At 41.8% G+C, this 17,349-nt stretch overlaps 1 protein-coding gene across 1 annotated transcript in view; it reads left to right on the top strand.

Moving 5' to 3' along the window:
- RUFY4 (RUN and FYVE domain containing 4) overlaps positions 1 to 17,349 on the top strand; it is a 651,945-nt gene that overhangs the window by 213,999 nt on the left and 420,597 nt on the right. The window contains exon 4 of the mRNA XM_044074805.1: positions 2,591 to 2,734. Within this exon, the coding sequence (XP_043930740.1) occupies positions 2,591 to 2,734 (144 nt within the window). The remainder of the gene's footprint in view (positions 1 to 2,590; positions 2,735 to 17,349) is intronic.

Genomic DNA, 17,349 nt, shown 5'->3' with positions numbered 1-17,349 from the left:
TTATACTGTAATAGTTAACATTATTTCATATGAATGTAGTCTAGTTAGCAAATGTATGTATAATTGTCAATGTATATTACTTAATATATGTTCATGGATGTGATGATGTGAGGTATTGTCAGTTATACCAGGAGAAGTAAAGCAGTGGATGTGTAACATATGCTAGCATAGCTAGCTGAAGTTTTGTAAAGAATTATATGTTATTTGTTTATCAAACTGATTTGTACAGGAGCTTGTGTTGAAACTGTATTGTAAAGCTGCTTGTGTTAAAAAATGTACCAACACTGAGTCCTGCTGGACAGAAAAAAGAAATACACCTGTATGTCAGATTGTATTGTAACCGTTGAAATTAATATTGTAACAGAGGACACTGGAACAGAAGAGGTTAATCTCAGTCCAGCTAACTTTGAAAAATAGTCTGAAATTAAATTTCCTGGTAGGCCATAAAGTTTGTGTCTTACAGTTCTGATTGCAGCCAGGGGCAAAATGTGTGGAAAAACAAGGACTATGAATCCTGCTGTATTGTCCTTAGCAGTGAACTAATTGCTACCCTGGAAGGGTGGAAGTGTTGACATTGTTTTATGGTTTCCAGATGCTATAATACATCTTAGCAAAGCTCTGTCTGTGTGTATGGAGTATATATGTGTGAGATTCTGGTATAGTTTCTAGTAAAGGGGGTAGTATGGGAACTAGAAGTCAGATAACCAGATGTATGTGATGTCATTCTGCAATCCAGCACCACAATATATTTTAATACTAGATGAGACTGAAATCTCAGAGTAGTCTGTTTTTGAAACCTGACATAGAAGGATCACTCACCCATTTCATCTTGCCTTGCTTTAGTAAGTAACCAGGGAACAGTAATTCTTTAGGTCAGTCGGGAAAATGTAGTGAGATTAATTAAGTACTGTTTTTCTGTATCTGTGTGAATCTATCCATCTGTGTTATTTTTAATATTCCCAGTGATTAAAACACTGTTGTTTATTGCAAATAGCTATTTAGTATTGTCATGTTGTTTTATTATTTCTTATTAAATATATTTAAACTTTTCATTGTTGATGATCTTTTACAGGATATTTTTAACTTTTGAGAGTACTTATATTTATTTGGTGACACTGTGGCCAATCCTAAAAGCCTTGCTGCATTGGTTAAACACCACCATTTGTATTAGTATTAATTTCATTCAGTATAATTGGTTATCCTTGTAAGAGCTTTAGAGTAGCTGGGTTTGGAATGTCCTGGTGACAGTATCTACCTTATAGTTTGGGTAGGGGGGACATAGCTAGTAAATATATGTCAGCCTTTTCCAGGTGTGTGTGTGTGTGAAAAATCAAACCTCAAAGTGTGTGTGTGTGTGTGTGTGTGTGTGTGTGTGTGTGTCAGCTACTTGGAGCAGGGATGCAAAGCACTGGTTTCACAAAGAGGGTGGTGGGAGTACTTGACCTGGGACACTTGGCTGAAGACTCAACTCTTTTGCTGTGGCAGTTGGGAGTCTTAATGTTGGCCTGGAAGGAAAGAGAATGAAACCCAGACCCTAGACTGAGTGTGTTCTCTGTGTGCTCTTAAGAGAAATGGTACTTGGTGCAGAGAGCTGCATCTGGAAATACTGTATGTACCTATCTTTGTTGCAAGTGAACATCCCTCACCAGTGTCAGTGATGAGGATTTATGTTCCTTGAACACTAGCCCGGAGGAGAAACATCACAATGTATATTATTGAATGTCTTTTTAAAATGTTTGCAATATTTATTTATTTATTGTCATTTGTTAACAGGGTTGGTCCAGCTGAGCCAAAGGCCCATTTTTCAGTGGAGACCCGAGGAGAAAAGCTCCAGTTATAATTAGAGTCATTCAAGGCAAACATATACATTACAAATGGCATATAACAAGAATATAAACAATACAGTGAAGTTAACTTATTTAACAGTTTTGTACATGTTTCAGCGGGGAAGTGTACAGTAACAACAAGATAGTCTGGATGCAATGAATTATTTAGCTAATATAACAGTTTTGTACAGGTTTCAGAGTATAGCTATACAGTAACAGCAAGATAATCTGGATGCAATGGATTACTTAGAAGAAACGGGGTGTTGGTACGTAGTAATATTAGTAATGTGGAACAGAGAAAGAACTGAGGAGAGAGAAACATACGAGAGAAAAGATTTAAGAGGAGGATAGCTAGCAATTAGGTTGGAGCTTGACAGGGACAGGACCAGAAGTTTTTCTGTTGGAGCTTTTCTCCTCAGACATCCCCTGAAAAGGGATTTTTAACTAATCCTAGTTGGGCAAACCTGGTAAACAAAACCAAAATAAATAGAATAAATAAATGTTCTCTGGCATTATTAGAACACCCTTAAAAATTCTGTGCATTTGTATATACATTGCTTTGTACCTCAGCACTTCATGTGTTTGTATATTGTAAATTTAGACTTTATTTTTTAGATTTAGGTTAGGTTATTGTCAGAAAAATTTCCTTTTATCTAGTTATTTTAACTTGGTCAAACAAAATAAATAACTGCATGTAAATGTAAACAAAATAAAGGTAATGTCTCAGAGATTGTAATAAATGTTTTTTTGTCCCTTCTGTGCAGTGAGTGGTACTATGCGAGAAGCCCATTCTTAAAAGATGAGCTACGATCTGCAATCATTTCCCATCTTTATGAGCTAAATGGGATTCAGTTTGACCTAGATATGAGAGGCACCAATCTAGATGTGGGATGGCCGCTGGCTACAAGGTAAGTCCCTGCATCCACCTCATTGTTCTACAAATTCAGTGCACATTCCTCAGAGTTATTTGTTTGGCTTTGTACTCCTTCCATGGCGCTAATTTAACTAAGATGGTTTGCAGTAGTGTGGATCCCAGGCTTTCCCCTGATAGATGAGAACAAGAGGTGTGGATAATGCAATCCCAGTGACATAAGTGCTAAATAGCTTCCTTAGGCTTAGAAGTATTGGCCAAAGCTGGCAATACCAGTTGCATTAATGACTTCTGACACAAGGAATAGGAGACAGATGTCTTATACCGCTGCTTGATGTTACCAAATTATTGTTCATTTGGGAATAGTCACAAAATGTGATGAGCAGCGGCATGAGAAGAAGGGGTTTGATTTTCTTTTGTTAATAAATGTGTAGAAATGAAAGGAAGAATATCTTCTCATATCATAAGACTTTAGTTATATTTCTTCCACAATTACCAAGCCTTATTGATGCATTTGTCAGCTTGTCATACAAATGCAGACTTGCAGATAAAAATCTTTTTCAGCTAGAGGGGATTAATTATGTTGGGATTTTATTCATGAATAATGGCTTGAGAAGATTGAAAGACTGAACAGGCATTGACTTCAACAGTGGCAATACTGCAAGTGTTGTACCCGACTGTAGTGCATGAAACTCCCATTGTCCTAGTATGTTTGTGCTGTCATCCTCATCCATGGTCACAAGTTTTCCTTAGTGACCAATAGGATGGAACCATGGATACAACAGCCAGAAAAAATGGTCCTTCACAAGGCAGTGGAGTCAGTTTCAGGGACAGCATGAAGGGTTCTGCAATCCATGAGCATGTCAGAGTTAAAGCATTGCCATCCTGCTCATTGAACTGGGTCTATCACCTAGCCTAGGAATGGCAGCTGATGATTTCCAATGGGAAATGTAGCAGGTTTGGTGCATTGCGAGGACAGCAAAGGCAAATTCAGTTCATACAGGAGGGTTTGTAGCTTGCATCCTGCCTGGGAAAACAAGGGAAATGAAGTTTTCATAGCTTTGTTGCCAATATGAGTCTCAGCAGAACAAGTCATTTAGAAAGTACGTGGATTACTAGATCAATGGATGATTGGAGTGATGGATATATGGATGGATATAAGTCTTTGTTTTAAGTGTTTTGAATTGTCAAGTTTTTCTTAATTTTCAGAATTCTTTTTTCCCTACTAGATCCTTTTATTAGCTTGTATTCTGTGAAGGCGGTTCATTGACTAACCTTACAAGGACAGATATAAAGAAGTTATTGAGACATACATCAGTAACAGCCCCTGTGATAGCTACCTGCCCTATTACCCTCTGACCCTAGTACACACACTAAGAAGAATAGCCCTCCCCTGTATATTCAGATCTTCATGCAACTCAGTTCGACCAGCCATGCCTTGCTCACATATTTTATTGGAATAGACCAGCTCCACTTATTTCGTATATACCTTTTGATACCTTAACATTATTCCACTCCATTGTTGTCAATAACTGTATGGGAATAGGGGATTACTGGACTCCAGGCTAAGAAGACTTGAACTTCAAAATATAATGATTAATGCAGCTGTTACTTTTGTGTCATAGTAAACAACACACCTGATACACTTGTAATAGGTGACTCTATTGTCAGGCACACTGACATCCCGCTCACCAGGCTGAACAAGGAGAAGGTCACGGTGAGCTGCCTGTTGGGCGCTAGGATCCGCCACATAACGCAAGCACTCAGGTCACTCCAAGGCAAGTACAAATATGACTCAGTCATTGTCCATGCTGGTGTGAATGACCTGAGATGTACCTCCCTGGACTACATGAAAAGAGACATCAAGGAGCTCTCTGAGCATGTAGCCCAGGCCGGTATGACCCTGACCTTGAGTAGCATCTTGCCCTCACCAAGAATGATGCCACAATATGAAGACAAGATGATCAATTTCAACAATTGGCTTAAGCATTGGTGTCATTCAAAGGGGATCCAATGCCTGTCAGCCTGGGATGACATGCTCAACAAGCCATGATGCTTTGCTAGGGACGGCTTGCACCTGTCACCCCTGGGCTTTCGGATATTGGCAAAGGCTCTTGCCACCCCCATAGTGCCTTTTGTAATCAAGGCTCAAAAGACAAACCCACCTCCATAGGTATCACAAGGGATAAGAAACTAAGAGTAATGCTACTTAACGCCAGAAGTCTAAACCTCAAGATGCACGCACTCGAAACTCTCCTTAGCATGGAGAACATTGATATCTGTGCAGTAACAGAAACCTGGTACAAGGCTCCCGAGAGCACCCCAGCACTACCAGGTTCTACCTCATACCATGCTTTTCGGCCCCAAAACTTGGACCGAACCACAAAAGGAGGGGGAGTATCAATATCCGTCAAAGATACCCACACCTCCAGGTTGGTGGCACAGCACGAAGCATCAGAGACTATCCATGTGGAACTAACAGTGGGTAAAACTGCCTTCCAGTTTATAGCCTGCTACAGACCACCCTCCCAAACCCAGGAACCCCACTCGGCCTTCCTGAGAACACTGGAAAATATGAAGGTCTCTCCAAACACCATTATATTGGGTGACTTCAACTACCCAGACATAGACTCTAGCTCCAACATCCTAGCCCAAAGGTTCCTAGAATTTATAAACTCAAATGCTATGGAACAACTTGTTACCACTCCCACAAGAGGGGAAAACATACTGGATCTGATCATCAACAACATGGGGACTCTATGCTCCAGACCAGAAGTGTATCCCTCACTGGTAAGATCAGACCATAAACTAATCTCACTCAAACAGATGCCATATGCTGCCTGGTTAAAGAAACTCCAGCTCTACTCAGTGGCATACTGCCTGCTCAGAGGCGATCTGTGCCTGACGTATAAAGCCATGTCCAACCCAGAATTAATACATGCTGCACCTCAAAAAATCCAAATCTCATCGAGCTACGTGCTCAAGAGACTTGAACCTCAGCACTGAAATAAATAGGACATGCTGGAGGGACAGATTTATAACCCAGAGGCTCCCTTCACTCTTGAATAAAATCCCAGTCCAGGTTAGGCAGAGTCCCTCATTGACTCTCTTCAAGAGGAATCTTGATGAGTGGATGGGAGATTGTAGGTTTACCCCGGGTATCACTTCTGTGTCACTGTTAGACAGAGGCACAGTATACTAACCTTGAAAAAGGGCATAGCAAAATTAATTTAAAATGGGTGGTGAAAGCCAAACACACTCTGGCTAGGCTTATAAATGCCCTAGGGCAGATAGCCTAGTATGAACCTATGAACCTATAAGAATGTACCCTTAGGAGACAAGCTAGGGAGATTTCTGCAAATGTCTTAAAAAATGAGAAAACCTAAAACTTGGTGAAACTTCCTGATTCTGATTGACATCACTGGTACAGTACAACCAGCAAGAGAACTGACCCCATTTCTGTTTCCTGAGACTAAGTGAAACTGGTATCCCACACACAGAGTTTCTTGGCATTTAGAATAAACACTCCTGTGACGCACCGGCACTGGTCCAGTAATCAAGGACCCTCAGTCCTCACCACTGGCAACAGTGGGAATGTGCACACTGGGAGGATGACAAGTACACACACATTAAAGTGCAATTTCCCTTAAGAGCACACAGAGACCACAGTCAGTCTGGGGATGGTTTCACCCTCTTTCAACAGACTCCCCAATATGACTCCCCACTGGCACAGCTATAGAGTTGAGTCCTTAGCCATGGTTCCAACCCAAGTCCTGCAACACTCCCTCTGTCCAACCAGTGCTTCATGTTCCTGCCCAAGTAGCTGACACACACACACTCTTGGAGATTTGTTTTACACACAACCACACACACACACACACACACACACACACACACACACACACACACACACACACACACACACACACACCTGGGAAAGGCTGGCACAGGTTTACTAGCTATGTCCCCTTCTGCCCATATTATAAGGTAGTTAACACTGCCACCAGAACCCCTTATCAGCTACTTTAAGTACATTACCAAAGGGTGTCCAGTCCTATTGTGTAATGTTACTATTAATCCAAATGGTAGTTTGACCAAGCCAGGCTATTAGGACTGGCCTGTACAGTGTCACCAAATAGATATGCAAGTACACTGAGAGCTTAAATATCTCTAAACAGACCAGTCAGAATTAAAAGGTTTAAATATATTTAATAATAAATAATAGAAGAACAAGGCAATACTCAGTAAGTAATCAGTTACATCAGAGTTCAAAATCACAGGAAATATTTAAAACAACATTGCAGGACCATCTCATATCAATAAAGAAAACATCTAAGCTATACTTTACTATATTCCAATCTGAATCTAAAAGTTTTACCATGTCCTAAAAGCTTACTTACTGAACAACAAGCAGGCAGACTTTGTGAATAGATGTTTCTAGGTCAAAGACAAGATACAAAATGCCCCCTCTCTCTCTCTGTCTTAAATTAATATCAAATATAACTGCTGGATTAGTTTGGATGACATAAATTTTTGTCACCTGACTTTAGTTCCCAAGCTAAACCCCAGTGTCAGAAATATCCACATTTAACAACTCTCTGTGAAAATACATAGCCTTCAGATGTTTGCAACTGCTAGAACATATAAAACAATAAAACACTTACAAAACAACACAGAGAGTCCCCTAGTGTAGACATCCTGTCTCCTGTTGACTGAAACTGAAAGAAAACGTTTATAGAACAATCGTAAAACAATTTACTTTCAATTATTTTCTTGAAGTTTTGCAAGTTAACCCTCTATGTTCTAGTTTCCACTATTAAAACATATACATTCACACAATTAAAATAGTTTATATACATGTCTAATCTAAGCCAGCAGGGCACGCTGTGGTTACATTTTAGCTCAGTACAGAACATACAGTTCTAACACAGTTGTTGGGAGCATGGCTTAATGGCTAAGGTGTTTGCCTTACAAACACAAGGTGCAGGGTTTGAGTCTCACAAGGGATAATTGGCTAGGCTTAAAATGGCTCACAAGGGCAGTTAGCTTAGTACTAACCTATGAGCATCTTACATGAAACATGTTGGCATTCACAAATGGCACACAACCACTTAGAAAATTCCAGATAGCTGGGCTGGCAGTATTTCCATTTGTCACACTTTTCCTCCTGAAAACTCAAGCTAATTTTTCATGTGACTCTTGAGAAACTCTGCTTAAAAGGGTTGAGCCTATCTGGGAATACATGACCCCATACACTGGCTTAAGAGCCCATCTGTATTGGCATTGCCAACCCCACTGTGGTGCTGCACTGTCATATCATATGCTTGCAACTCTAGGCTCCACCTTAGTAACTTGACATTTTGCTGACTGGCTCGATGTAGCCATGTTAAGGGATTGTGGTCTGTAACTTCAGTGAATTTCCTTCCATAAAGATAAGGCTGAGGTTTCTGTAGTGACTGCACTATGGCTAGACATTCCTTTTCTACAATTGCATAGCATTCCTCCCTGGGTTGGAGCCTACAGCTGAGATATACCACTGGGTGCTGCTCTCCCTCTGAGGAAACATTGCTGAGTACAGCCCCCCACCATGGTTTGAAGCATCCACCTGCACAACAAATTCTTTGCTGTAATCTGGACTGGCTAACAGAGGGGGGCCTCCCAAAGCTTGTTTAAGCTTATGGAATGCCTGCTCACATGCTAGCATCTACACTACCTTATCTGGCTTGTTTTTCTTTGTCAGGTCTGTGAGGGGAGTAGCTATGGTACTATAATTGGAGACAAACTTTCTATAGTACCCCGATTACCCTAAGAATGCCTTGACCTGCTTTTTGGTAACAGGGGCAGTCTATGCCTGAATGGCTTCCCCTTTGGCAGGTTCTGGCCTGACCTTACAGCTCCCCACTCTATGTCCCAGGTAGGAGACCTCTGCCATACCCACCTGACATTTGCTGGGCTTTAACCCTGCCTTTCGTAGTCTGCCCAGCAGCTCCCTGACATGCTGAAGGTGATATTGCCAGGAATGGCTGTAGATAGCAATATCATCTAGGTAAGCAAGGGCAAACCCTCCTGCTCCTGCTAGGATATAATCTACCAACCTCTGGAAAGTCACTGGGGCATTTTTCATCCAAAAGGGCATCTTCATGAACTCATACAAGCTGAAAGGAGTCACAAAGGCTGACCTCTCTCTAGCGTTGGGAGTCAAGGGCACCTGCCAGTAACCCTTGGTAAGATCAATAGCGGTAAGGTACTAAGCCCCACCCAGTTTCTCTAGGGCTTCATCTGTCCTAGGCATGGGGTAAGCATCTGACTCTGTGTGACTATTTAATTTCCTGTAGTCCACACAGAACCTGGTGCTGCCATCCTTCTTTGGCACCAGCACCACTGGGAAGGCCCAGGGACTGCTGGACTCCTGGATTACCTCTAGTTCCAACATTTCCTGTATCTTCTCCCTTAGAGTCTGTTTGACCCTCTCAGGCACCCTATAAGGGGCATGCTTAATAGGCCTTTGGGGTCTTGTATCCACATGGTGTTGCACCAGGTGGGTGCACCCTAGTTTCCCAGTGAACATGCCCCAAACTCCTGTCACACTGCTCGGATTCTTCGAACCTGGGTAGGGGATAGCTGCTGGGACATTGCTACACCTTCCACTGAGGTGTCAGTCCGAGCATTACTGAGGAGATCAGTCACCAGATCCCCCTCAGATTCCTCCTGCCATCCACTGCAAATACTCAGCACAAGGGCATCTCTATCATGATAAGGTTTCATCATGTTAACATAGTACAATTTATGCACCCGCCTCCTGCCTAGCAGTTCTACCATGTTGTTAACATCACTGTACTTCCTTACCACCTTGAAGGGTCCCTTCCAAGCTGCCTGCAGCTTGTTGTGTCTGTCAGGAATCAAAACCATTACCTGTTGCTCTACAGCATACTCTCTATTTCAAGCATTCCTGTCATACCAGATTTTTTCTGCTGTTGGGATTCTGCCAGGTTCTCCTGGGTCAAGCCCATGAGTTCCCTGAGCCTTGTCCTGAGTTTAAGACACATGCTGCAAGAGACTCTTTGTGGGATTCACACTCACTCTCCCACTCATCTCAAATCAAATCTAGAGACCCCTTCACCCTATGCCCATACAGCAACTAGAACAGTGAAAAAACTTCTGTCTTAGTCCCTCTTAAACTTGTCTGCAAATGCCTGTAGCATGATCTTGAGTGTAGAGTTTAAACTCTCAACAAGACAATTAGTCTGGGGATGGTAGGGGGTGGTCTTTAGGTACTTCACCCCACAGTGCTCCCACAGACAAGCCAGCAGGTCTGACTTGAAATTGGCACCTTTTGTCAGTCAGTATTTCTTTTTAGAAACCTACCCTGGGCTGAAAATCTCTAGCAAAGCATTTGCCACTTTTTCCTACCTCAATGGAGGACAGAGCCACCACCTCAGGGTATCTGGTAGAATAATCTACTACCACTGGGATATACTTTTTCATTGTGGAACTTGGGATACTCAGTGGCCTCACACTATCCATAGCTACCCTCTGACATGGCTCCTCAATCACAGGCAAAGGCATCAAAAGAGCTTTCACCTTGTCTCCTACCTTGCCTACCTTTTGGCACTGCTCACAGGTCCTGCAGTACCCTGTTACATCTCTGGAAATCCCAGGCCAATCAATAATATTTTGCACAATACATCTCTTTGTACATTTTATGCCCATGTGACCTGCAAAGGGAATGTCATGGGCTATGACTAGAAGTTACAGATGATAGGCTGTGGGCATTACCAACTACTGTATTCTCTCACCGTCTAGCCCTCCCTCAATGGTTCACTCTCTGTACAGTAACCCTTTGTCCCAGTATACAGATTCAACCTTCCCTTGAGAATCAGGTGCCTCACTATCTACCTCCCTCAGGCCTTGTAATGTAGGGTCTGAAAGGTGAGCCTCTCTCAGCTCACTCTTGGTAACCCTTCCCAGCTCCCCTTCCACAGGAAGTCTGATATTCTCTGACAGCGGTGCCTCACTATCAGTCTGGGTACTACTACTCACCTCTGCCCTTGCAGTCACTCTGTCCAAGGGAACATCAGTACCCACAAGCAGCTGTGGCTTACCTTCAGCCTCACTGCTACAGGGTAGATCCCTCTCTTTAGTAACCACCACAGCAGTTCTGGCTTCAGGTCTGTGGTCTGTCTGGGTCTCCCCCAAGCTAACCGATCCACATGCTTGTCTCCAAGCCTGACTGCATGTCACTGTATGCACACAAGATATTGCATTATCAAAATAATTCGCTATCAGGACATCTGCAGGGATATCCTCAAACACACCTACCTGCTGGCTTCCTTTTCCACCCTCCCAGTCAAGGTGAACCCTAGCCAAAGCTATTTGGAATGGGGTCCGCCTAAAGATATGACTGGAGTAGACTGCCCAGACATGTAGTGCTCCTCTTTAACCATTGCAGGCTACATAATGGTTAGGGCAGAGGCTGTTGTCTGTTTTAGCAATGGCCTCTTTCCCATTTAATAAGATAGGATATAACCTCTTGTGGTAGTTTGGTACCCTTGTTGTCTCGGGACAACATACTGCTGGTATTATGTCATTCCCAATTACTGGCTCTCCCACTTTTTGTTCCCCACCTTGCCTCTGTGGACATCTATATGCTACATGGTCCCACTGGTTGCATTTAAAACATTTAACCCTTTGTCCTGGTTGTGTACCTGGACTAGTGGCTTTCCATGCTACTGGTGGACTCTGTTGGGGCAGTCTGTGCTGCCCACCATGGGTTCCCTTAGACCCATGAGCAGAACTTGGTGTCCCTTTCCTGTGCAGTGATGCCCTGCTTGCTAGGTATAGGTCTCCCTTCTTCACCAACTCATCTGCTGTATTGCATTGCATGTCAGCTAACCAGATTCTCATGTTCTCAGGCAAAGTGCTAAGGGCTTGTTCCCTCAGCAAAATGTCTGCCAGCCCTTCAGAAGTGGTGACCTGACATCCACTCACCCACCTATGAAAATAAGTGCTTAGTTCAACAACATATTCACACACACTTTCATCTGCCTTGCATCTATGCTCACAAATCTTTTTCCTATAAGCTTCAGGTGTTAACTTAAAACATTCTAAAAGACAGTTTTATTACAGTACTATACTTTAAGCAATCAGTATGAAACACTTTAAAAATAGCAGTTACAGCTTTACCATGGAGTAAGGAGGTCAAGAACCGTACCCAGAGCCCTTGGTCAGCATTATACTGTTTGCATACCCTTTCAGGGGTCACCTTCATTTGGTCAACAACTCATTTAATCTAAACTCATTTTTGGTCGACAGTTCATTTGGATGACAAGCAGTATTCAAGGCAAAAACCTGGGATTTGCCCCCCCCCCCAATGTCGTGCGACCCTGGAGTTGATATATATAGTTAGGGGGAGTGTGGGGGGCATAGCTTCCCACATTGGGGGGTGTGGGGGGCAAAGCCCCCCACCTATTTTCAATTAAAATGTGTAGTTTCCGTTGTATTTTCATGTTTTTAAATGGAAATATGTGGGGGGCTTCACTCCCACCCCCACCCCCCTCTAACTATATATATCAACTCCAGGATCGCACGACATTGGGGAGGGGGGCAAATTCCAGGTTTTTGCCTTGAATACTGCTTGTCAACCAAATGAACTGTCGACCAAATGAGTTTAGATCAAATGAGTTGTCAACCAAATGAAGGTGACCCCCTTTCAGACATATGAGTTAAACTATCAAAATTATCCCCTCTGTAAATTGTGGAAGAAATTTACTGATCTTTGTTGCTTCTGGGCTTTGGTTACTCCCTTTCCCATTACCTCCATGACTCCGGCGAAGAGTCAGCATCTCCTTCTCATGTTGTGTCTACCTCTCATTCTCCTCAGCTTCCAGGCATCTCAGTCTCTCTGCTGCTTCTATTTCCATTTGTTTCTCCTGCCGCAGTTTCTCTACTAATTCTATTTCAAATGTTTGGCCTTCAGTTCAAGTCTCTTTAACTCCAGATGGATTTTTAACTCCTCTGCGGAAAGGTTGAACTGTCCATTTTCTGAAAGTTGTACATCTCCAAGGCCAGCCTGGTTGTCCTCCTGGTTGCTATTCTGTGATGTAGCTGTGACTAAAGCTGCAGTCATTTCTGCTTTAGTCAGGTTGGTATGCACCAGTCCTTTAGCCTGGTACATCTCAGCCAACTTGTCAGCTTGCCATACCCCTCTGCTGACATGCTTGCCTGCTGTCCCTGAATAACTAAGCTAACAAAAAAAAATAAAACAATTGTGATATGAAACTCTGAATGCTCACTCTGTGGGTGATTGATAGTACAAACACCATCAGTGACCACTGTTTACAGGCTACAAGAATTTAATATCCACACCGCTTCAAGCCAATTAATATGTGATGTGGCTATCCCACCACTGCCAACCAATTAATATGTGAGGCCTTTATATGTGATGCCCCAGCACTGGCCCAGTAATCAAGGAGCCTCAATCCTCACCACTGGCAACAGTGGTGAGGATTGACACCCCAGCACTGGCCCAGTAATCAAGGAGCCTCAATCCTCACCACTGGCAATAGTGGGGAATGTAAACACTAGGAAAATGACAAGTATACACACACACAGTAGAGTGCAATTTCCCTTAGGAGCACACAGAGCCCATTGTCAGTCTGATGCTGGTTTCTCCCTCTTTCTCCAGATCCCCAATAAGACTCCCCACTGGCATAGCTATAGAGTTGAGTCCTTAGCCAGGGTTCCAAGCCAGGTCCTCCAATATTCCTTCTGTCCAACCAGTGTTTCGTGTCCCTGCTCATGTAGCTGACACACACACAAACTTTAAGATTTGATTTATACACAACCACACACCTGGAAAAGGCTGGCACAGGTTTATTAGATGTGCCCCCTTCTGCCCAGACTATAAGGTAGTTTTCACTGCCACCATCCAACTCTTTATCAGCTACTTTAAGGTCCTTAACAAAGGGTGTCCAATTCTACTGTGTAATGTTGCTAGTGATCCAAATAATAGTTTGACCAAACCAGGCTATTAAGAGCTTAAATATCTCTAAACAGATCAGCCACAATTAAAATGTTTAAATATATTTAATAACAAATAGTAAAGGAACAAGACAATACTCAGTAAGCAATCAGTAACATCAGAGTTCAAAATCAGAGGAAATATTTAAAACAACATTGCAGGACAATCTTAAAGAAATAAAGAAACCATCTAAGCTATACTTTACTATATTCCTATCTGAATCTAAAAGAGTTACTATGTCCTAAAAACTTACTTACAGATCAACAAGCAGGAAGATGTGGTGAACAGATGTTTCTAGGTCAAAGACAAAATACAAAATGACCCCTCTGTCTGCCTCAGAGTTTTTAAATTAATATCAAATATTACTGCTGGGTTAGCTTGGATAATAGCACTTTTTGTCACCTGACATAAGTTCTCAAGCTAAACCCCCAGTGTCAGAAACTACCTACATTTAATGTTGCTCTGTGAAAATGCATAGCCTTTAGATGTTTACAACTGCTAGAGGATATAAAACAATAAAACACTTACAAAACAAAACAGAATGTCCACTAGTGTAGACATCCTGTCTCCTGTTGACTGAAACTGAAAGAAAACGTTTATAGCACAATTGTAAGACAATTTAATTTCAACTATTTTCTTGAAGTTTTGCAAGTTAACCCTCTATGTTCTAGTTCCCACTGTTAAAACATATACATTTACACATATACAATAGTTTATATACATTTCTGTTCTAAGCCAGCAGGGTATGCTGTGGTTACATTTTAGCGCAGTACAGAACATGCAGTTCTAACACAGTTGTAGCACAAACATCTTACATGAAGCATGTTGACAATCGCAAATGACATGTAACCACTTGGAAAATTCCAGATAGCTGGGCTGGCAGTATTTCCCTTTGTCACAACTCCCATGGAAATACAGTGCCTCATCTCTGAGCCAATGATTTCTCCCTGCTAAGGATGAAAGGTAGATGGGCAGTTCCTTTCTTCTCCCTATTTCATACTTTGTTGTCTGATATCCCCAACAACTTCAAGTAAAAAATTATTTTCAGTTTTGTAATTTCCTCCATGTATGCTGACTTAAAGGTGTACATGGGTAGGCATTTTATAATCCCCTTGATTGCTTGCCTAGTATATTCCTGTGTTCCTATGAAAAATAGAATCATCATCTCCTATAAAGTTGATTACAGCCTCCTGAGGGATGGTATAAACAGCTTCACAGCCCCCTCCACCTCTCTAGGAACTGGCACCAGTATCCAGAACTATACCAAATTACTATACAAACATTTATATAGATGCATGGAGTCAGGAACACCTGACAGAACTAAATCATCCTCCGCAAGGAAGAGTAAACCTGTCTGGTGGACATCTGCATAAATAAACTCTATAACAAAAGAAAAAATGCTGTCCAGGACCAAGAAGAAGGTGCCCAATTGGAAGCAATCTCTACTTAGCCTAAACAAGCAAATAAGAGCACTAGTGAAGTCCTCCAAAGCAAACTTTGAGTTCAAACAGGCTACATCTACTAGAGACAGTCATAAGGCCTTCTTGACATTTGTCCATAATCTCAAAGGTAGCACCCAGATCTGTTCAGAACTGGTGGTCAAGGACACCACATATACAAATGGCATAGATATAGCAAACTTGCTGGCTGACAGATTCAGCAAAAATGTCACCCCTCTGTTATTCCCCTAGTGATGTCGACATCCTCCAAAAGAGTCTCGCCCAAACAAATGAGTGGTGCCAGACACATGGCCTCAAGCTGAATATAAAAAAAATACATCATCATCCCCTTTGGGGAGAGTGACGTTCCCACAAATTATCACATTAATAGCAACGTCCTAAGCATGCAGTTCAGTTGTGAGGGATTTGGGCACCCAGATTGATAGCAACCTAACTCTTGACCACCATGTTGCTTCCATTGTATGGAAAGCTTACTACATGGCGCAGGTCATAAGTAATGGCATCTCATCCAGGGACAAGGAGGTCATAAAATCCCTGTATTCTTCACTTATAATGCCCATTATTGAGTACAATGCCCCATTCAGTATGTACCTTGCAAAGCACATGCAGCAGCTGGAAAGACCAGATAGGTTCCTCAACAGGAGAATTTAGGGCCTCAAACACCTGCCCTACACAGATAGGCTAAAAGCCCTATCACTCTACTCAGTTTCATACAGACTCCTCAAGGGTTACCTCTGTTTGGCACATAAAGCAATGTCACTTGCAGTAATATGTGAAGTCACTTTGTACAGGGGTGCATGGGATGACCTGCAGCGCATTATTAGCCATAGTGTTAGTCTGTCAGCACAGGGCCTATGGAGATATGCATTTTTATTTTTTTGTAAGTTTCTGCAATATTTGTCTAGCCTTCTGCACAAACTATGTTTATTTTAAAATAATTTATACCATTACATTCTATTTCCACACTTAATGATAACATTTTCCTCAATTTTCCAGAGGCTCTGTGTTAGTTTGTGTAATGCAAACACTGTTGTATGTTCACCTTAATGTGTTTCTTTGATACTTCATCAGATGCATCCCAATCACTACCTCCATTAATTTGTTTAGAAAAAAACAGACATGTCACTGTTGAAATTAAAAATCTTTTGAAAAAGTCTGAAAATTGTCCTTTGCCATAGCAAAGTCAGTTTTGTCAGAAATCCAAGAAAAGTGGGACAGTTAGATGGGGGGGAAGGGGTTGTGCCCAATGTCCGTACATCTTAGAGATTAAAACAATGGTTTTAGAAAGTGATACTCATTCCACTTACAAAGGCAATTGTCAGTCTAAAGGCGCTTTTTATCTTGCTAAGTGCTTGAGCTGTCCATCATTTTATGCAGGCATAATGGAGAGGTGCATCCATAGACCTATATATGAGCACAATTATAAAATAGGGAAAAGGAATGAAAACAACTCACTTTTTAAGCACTGTAAAATTTGTACAAATTATAGGAAACTCAAATCTGGAATATTAAAACAGATAAAACCTAGTTCTAGAGGTGGTGATGTAAAAGGTATTTTAGAGGTGAAGGAGGTTAAATGGCAACTCAGACTTTATGCCTTTCGTGAACCTGGGCTAAATGAACAGATTGCCTTATAACCTCTATTACATAGGAGGGCTGTACTTGAGTGACATTTTATATATTGTATTATTTATTTTTTCAGAACAAGCTTTATGAATTTAATATTCTAAGTTTTAATCTCTAAGATATTTATTGTACTACAATTGTTGAGTATGTAGCCATTTGTTGAAGCCAGGTAGCCTTTCATTGTATCTTGGAATGATATTTGGAAAATAAAGGATTCCACTCAGGATCAGAGACATGCTTGAATTCCTGATATGCATGGAGAGATCTAATACGTCTCTCTGCATATCCCTCAGGGTTTTGCGTATTAAGTCATTTAGCCCCCCCCCCCCATTGACTGTCACCATACTGTAGTCATATCTGCTACGGGGAAAGACTTTAAGGGCCCTTGAGATCTCAGATATCCTGGCACCTGAAAGACAACTAATCATCATTCTGTCTTTGTCCAGCCTAGTAAGGAGAGTTAGTGTGTCTGACCATGTAGTCATCAATTACCTAAATATTACCAAGAGTACTATAGTTAAATACTTTCAGTGCTGATGAATTTTC

Source organism: Protopterus annectens, chromosome 6.part0 (genome assembly GCF_019279795.1).
Source record: "Protopterus annectens isolate FY-2018-M chromosome 6.part0, PAN1.0, whole genome shotgun sequence".
Classification (NCBI taxonomy): Eukaryota; Metazoa; Chordata; order Ceratodontiformes; family Protopteridae; genus Protopterus; species Protopterus annectens.
Note: the sequence above shows the minus strand (reverse complement) of the source record. Positions and strands in the feature narration are given on the sequence as shown.